The sequence below is a fragment of the Dermacentor silvarum genome, chromosome 4, assembly GCF_013339745.2.
Source record: "Dermacentor silvarum isolate Dsil-2018 chromosome 4, BIME_Dsil_1.4, whole genome shotgun sequence".
NCBI classification, from domain to species: domain Eukaryota; kingdom Metazoa; phylum Arthropoda; class Arachnida; order Ixodida; family Ixodidae; genus Dermacentor; species Dermacentor silvarum.
The window spans coordinates 193,002,180-193,008,276 of record NC_051157.2 but is presented as its reverse complement, the minus strand read 5'-3'; the positions used below and the strand labels follow the sequence as shown (position 1 = coordinate 193,008,276).

General features: G+C 49.5%; 1 protein-coding gene across 1 annotated transcript in view; it reads right to left on the bottom strand.

Annotated features, from left to right (window-relative positions):
• Nucleotides 1-3,602: 3,602 nt before the first annotated feature.
• Nucleotides 3,603-6,097, bottom strand: part of LOC119449142 (facilitated trehalose transporter Tret1-like) — a 51,301-nt gene continuing 48,806 nt past the window's right edge. Inside the window, 1 exon segment of the mRNA XM_037712326.2 lies at nucleotides 3,603-3,931. Coding sequence (XP_037568254.2) covers nucleotides 3,603-3,931 — 329 coding nt within the window.

The window sequence follows — 6,097 nt, the reverse complement described above, 5'->3', positions numbered from 1 at the left end:
CTCAACCTGAAGAAATGCCACGTTGGCGCAAGTCAGCTCACCATCCTTGGCCATGTCGTATCTAAACACGGTATTCTTCCTGACGCCGCCAAGCTCCGTGCAGTTGCTGATTTTCCCAAACCTTCCTCCGTACGAGAACTTCGCAGCTTCCTTGGCCTCTGCTCTTACTTTCGCCGCTTCATTCGGAATTTTGCGTCCATCACCGCTCCCTTGAATCAGCTTCTACGGAGCGACTTGAACAATTACGCCTGGTCCCCTGCCTGTGACGATGCCTTCCAAGAGTCGCGTCGTCTATTAACATCGCCGCCTATCCTGCGTCACTTCGACCCGAGTGCTCCGATCGAAGTACACACTGACGCCAGCGGTGTTGGGCTCGGCGCTGTGCTCGCGTAGCGCAAATCTGGGTTCGACGAGTACGTCGTTGCATACGCAAGCCGCACCCTCACCAAAGCAGAGACAAATTATTCCGTTACGGAGAAAGAATGTTTGGCCATAATCTGGGCACTTGGTAAATTTCGACCCTACCATTATGGCCGCCCCTTTGACGTAATTACAGACCACCATGCACTTTGTTGGCTGTCCACATTGAAGGACCCATCAGGTCGATTAGCTCGCTGGGCTTTGCGGTTGCAAGATTTCGACGTGTGCGTTGTCTACAGGTCTGGCCGCCGCCACACCGACGCCGACGCGCTTTCCCGTTCGCCCGTGTCAACCGTAAGCGATGCCTGCCTCTCTGCCGTTGACCACGTACTTTCGTTCCCAGTAGGCTGCGACATGGCTTCGGAGCAACGCAAGGATGCCTGGATTAGTGCTCTTATCCGCTTCCTTTCTAACCCGTCGACTGTTCCTCCACCTTCTCGAGCTTTGCGCCGTCAAGCTTCGCACTTCGAAATGCGGGATGGACTTCTCTATCGCCGGAATTACGTCTCCGACGTCAGCAAGTGGTTGCTCGTCATACCGCGACATCTTCGTGGTGAAATATGTTCTGCCTTCCACACTGACCCGCAGTGTGCACACGCGGGTGTCTTCAAGACGTACACCCGGCTTCGCTCCAGGTTTTATTGGCGTGGCATGTACACCTTTGTGTGCAAGTACATTCGGTCGTGCCCTCAGTGCCAACGCCGCAAGGTTCCTTCTCAGCATGTCTCTGGTCCACTACAGCCAATCCCGTGTCCTGCCAGGCCCTTCGATCGCATTGGGATTGACCTGTATGGACCCCTTCCGAGCACGGCTTCCGGAAACCGCTGGATAGTCGTCGCCATCGACAACTTGACGCGATACGCAGAAACAGCCGCTCTGCCTGCTGCCACAGCTCGTGATATCGGCTGCGCAGGCGTTGTTCAGCGCGAAGCTTGCGCACGCCAGGGCGGCCGAAAACGTCTGCAATGCTGGTTTTGAAGCGAGCCCATGTGCGGAGATCGGCTTCGTGGTTTCGAAACCACAGCTTGGCGACGCCCGACAGATAGAACATCGCGTTGTTGAGCTTCTGGGTGTCGTCCCATTTGTTAGTGTTGCTGGCGCGTTCATACGATTCCAGCCAATCTTCAACGTCTTTCTCATCGGTGCCGCAGAAGATGTCAGGATCCCGCTGACGCTGGGCACCGGCACATACGATGGCTGGATTAACCGGTGGGGATGTCGGGCTGGGGTCGTCAGGCATGACGGACGGCAGAGTTCGGGTGCGTAATTCCAGGTTGGGGGAAACCGCAGCACCTCCACCAGAATCTAATGTGAACACAGTACAAGAGAGCAGCGGGTAGCGTTGGCAGCGTGTCTCAACCAGAGCGGCTCAGGCAATCTAGAGCTCGCGCTTCCCGGATGACTGGCGATGTGGCTGCAGCGCCGAGCATTCGTCTTCACTACAAAATAAATAAATCGCAGGTGTAGTACACATCTTTCAGCATCTTGGCAAAGGTTTGACATTCACCCATGAACTAACAAAGGATAATATTATCCAGTTTTTAGACAACGCTATACCCTTTTGTGACAATCATGTGTGCTGGAAATATAACCCAAGGTCCCATAAGAAATTGTTGCCCTACAGTTTGGCTCATGCGAAAACGGTGAAGCGGGCAATAGCCACCCAGTGTATCATGTCAGCCTTAAGAAAGTCATGCACACACAAAATACAGGAAAGCTTTGACAGGCACATTTTAAGGTTAGAAGAAGCAGGTTTTCCGCAATCAGTCATTTCAGCAGTAGCAGAGGCAGTGCTTAAGAAGATAAAGACGGAAAACTATTACTGAAGACGCAAGGGAGCGCAAAGATAAGAAACGTAAAGTTGTGCCTTAGGTACACAAGAGCGTTCTCGGCTCCCGGCAAGCACGCTGGAATATGCTCGCGCATATGAAGTAGTACAGATAGATTCCAAGGGTGCGGAACAAAGCACACAATTCCTACATAGATTGCAGTGTTGGAGTAGTGTATCAGATACCTCTGTCATGGAGCAAAGTCTACGTAGGACAAACAGGAAGGTTCGTGAATGTACGTTTGCGTGAGCATGAATTGTCAATTAGGAATAAAGCAAATGGGCACTTTCCTGTCCACTGCTTGGTATGCCTGTGTAAGCCGATCTTGAAAAAAGGCAAAGATTTTGTGTCGCTGCCGAGATAGCCGAGCGAGACAGCTAGTCGAGGCTTACCATATAAGAAAAAGGGACAATTGTGTAGCGACACCTCAGTTTGTCTGCACAACAGTGAGACAAGGTTTATTGACGAGCGTAGGTAGGTTGCGTTTTGCATAAACAAGGTGTTTTTTTTAATTCGCGCACGCGCAGTGGTGTATGTCTGGGGTGTACTGATATGTGGTCATTTGCAAGTCGGCGCCCGTCCTTGTTCCATGCTCTCTCTGTGGTCCGTTTGCTCGCGCAGTTAAACAATTTTCGCGAGAGGTATACAGCTTCGCTGTAAAAGCAATACAGAGAAATGACGCATGAACTCGTATTACCTATATTGCATATATCTAAAAAGAAAGTAAGAGAAAGTAAGACCCTTGAAGAAAGTAAGAGACTGCAACCGTTTATTATCCAGAGGTTCCTTCAGCAGCTTTCAAACAGCAAACCAGACAGTCTGTTGCCCATAGTTGATACCAGTTATAGGCATTTAGCACGTTATAACATATCTATTTGTTTTCAATAGTGCTACTTTTAGGTGAGACCAAGCCAGGTGGAGAGTACTATACATACAAAGAATGGTCAGCATTAAGAATGCTCTTCAAAACAACAAATGAGCAGTAATAAGGCAGCTAATACAATGTCTAACTGTAGTGCAGTTTAGTAACAGTAAAGCCCGTGGCGAAAGCAGTAGTACGCACAGAATTTAGACAGTATGTACAAATACATAGTGATTTTCAAATATTAGGCGCAAATCTTGCATTATTTAAGTTTACTAGGTGATTCCGTCCAATAATAAGCCATATATTTGAATATTGTGCAAAAAAAGGACAACAGTGGCTTAGTTATACGTAATCATATATTTATCGAGTAATGTATCAAGTTCTGTAGAAAAACATTGACTCGCGCGCGTATTACAAGTAAAAATAACGCGTTCGCGATGAATTTAACATGCGAGGTCTTCGGGAACCACGATGCACGTGGCGCCCGTTCACCGCTTGCCGCTCTTGCGGCCCCCCGTCGGCTGTGCCTCGACGGCGTAGAAGAGGTTCTCCTGCAGCAGCTCTTCAAGCGTGATGCGCCCGGTCTCGGGGAGGAGGAAAGTGACGAGAATCGCCCCGATGAACGTGATGGCGCTGAAGAAGAAGCCCAGTCCGGATAGCCGCAGCGAGTCGCGCACCTGCTCGAAGAAAGCGGTCACGCCGGCGGCGCACGTCCAGTTGAACGCGGTCACCATGGCGAGCAGGGAGCCGCTGCCACGACACGGCACCAGCTCGGCGTTCAGCAGCCACACGACGGGGCCCAGGCCCACCGAAAAGCCTGCAAGCGGGCAGATGCGCCATTATATGCAGGGATATCCCTCAGCCGTGGCTCTCCGCGATGATCGCGACGTGTGGTCTTGGTCGGCCATAGTGAAGTGGCATGAGGTCTAGCGCAACAAGAGGAGATGGTCTCGAGAAAGGAACGACAGACACACAGTGCTTACTTTGAACAACCCGTTGAAAGTAAGCTCTGTAGGTCGGTCGTGTCTTTCTGGTGCCCACTTCATTCCGATCCAATATACGGGGTTAGCCCATGCGTTTCAGGGCACATCCTTCGCTAAGTTAAGGCACTCGCACAGACATCCACGTTGGCGCTATGTGTGACTACAACCCTTGTATGCTGGACTCAATCTTTTATTTCCGGCCTAAGCCCAGCGGCAACGTTCAACAGACAAAGATCAATTTCTGCGTGGGTAATGCCTCCAGCACTTTGCATACAGAATATCATCTTGTTTATAATAAACGGAACAATGGTGTTTAAGAAATGTCGCAGTTTCAATCGAAAGGCGGAGCATCAACTGCAATAGCAAATTTGTAGAGATCTATAAGGAGTAGGGATAGTAGTATTATCGGCTGCATAAACTTGACACATTCGCTTACTAACTGAATTACCAAGCGTGCTGTCAGCGCGCACAAGCAAACATGAATAGATCACACTCGATGACCGCAGACAACCACTGTCAAAACGCTGGCGTGGGGAAGCGCGGCTACCGCAGCGAGCGATGGTTCGTGCGGTCTGTCTCTTCAACCGAAACTGTGCGGCGTAAGCACAGCGCATACAAAGGTGAGAGCCGTGTGGAGATCGCTTGCAAGATACGGTGCGTGCGACAACACCGACAGCCCGTACCGGCGCAAAGTACAAGAACGCATTTGTGGGCAGCGTAGAAGCCCCCTCCCCTCCCTCCCGCGCTGCCTTCCCGCTTTGCTCATTTCGCGTGGGAGATTGTGTCGCCAGTTCCCCTTGAGCCCGGTTCCAAGATACGCATTTAGTGCCGAAGCACAGCGTCGCCCCCTCCCTCTCTCCCATACCCCCACGGCCTTTCGCGCGACGGAAGTCGCGTTTGCTCTCCACCGTGCATTCGCTCTCCGTGATAGCGCTTGCCCGCCGCACGCGGCGACGATTTTATCGCCCTTGGACTTTATACGGAACCTCACGGCGACGGCGACGGCAGATATCCGCTTGAAGTGTCCATATAAATGCTATCGCAATAAAAAGAAAGGCAGCATACTTGTGCGACCTTGCCAAATCACAACCCAATTTCAAGCAACACTGATTCTTCCGAGCATTGCAATAATAATTTCAGTAGCCTGTAACTTAACAACGTATTTTAAACCATTTCCGGCATATGGTTCACCCGGTTAAATCATCGCCTATATACAGAGTGTCCCGGCTTTCACGCAGCACGATTTAAAAATAGAGGAACGGCGTTACGCGAAGCAAACCTATAGTCCATATTGCTTCCAGTACAGTGGAGTAGCCGCCAGTATGTTTTTAGTTACCGAGATTTAATTATTTATTTGTAATTAATTATCTAACTTCAGAAGTATTGTCCTAATTATCAATGTGTCAATGAGAGAGTTGTACAGCAACATGCAAAACTCCCGATACAGCTTTCAGTTGCTCAATACGTGCTTCATAAAAGTGTTTTTCCGAGCATGAAAGAAGCCCGCGTATACACGCAAAGTGCCTCGAGCGGCTAGTCACGCGGCAATTCTTCCTGTATTTGTGGGCTTCATTTACGCTCGGAAAAACACATTTATGTAGCACGTATTGAGCAACAGAAAGCTGTATCGGGAGTTTTTCAGGTTGCTCTACAACTTTCTCACTGACACTTTGATAATTAGGAGAGTACTTCTCGAGTTAGATAATTACTTACAATTAAATAATTAAATCTTAGTAATGAAAAAATTACTGGCGGCTACTCCACTGTACTGGATACAATACGCACTAGGTTGGCTTCGCGTAACGCCGTTCCTCTTTTTTTAAATCGTGCTGCGTGATAGCTGGGACACCCTGTATAATGTTTTCAAGAATTTTAGGAATATTGTACGAAGGTAGTAATTAATCATCACGGACTACTCTTCCCGAGAACATTGACCATATCCCCCCCCCCCCCGTTTTTATTGAATTTGATCTTAGTGTAATTGATTCCCCCGTGGTAGG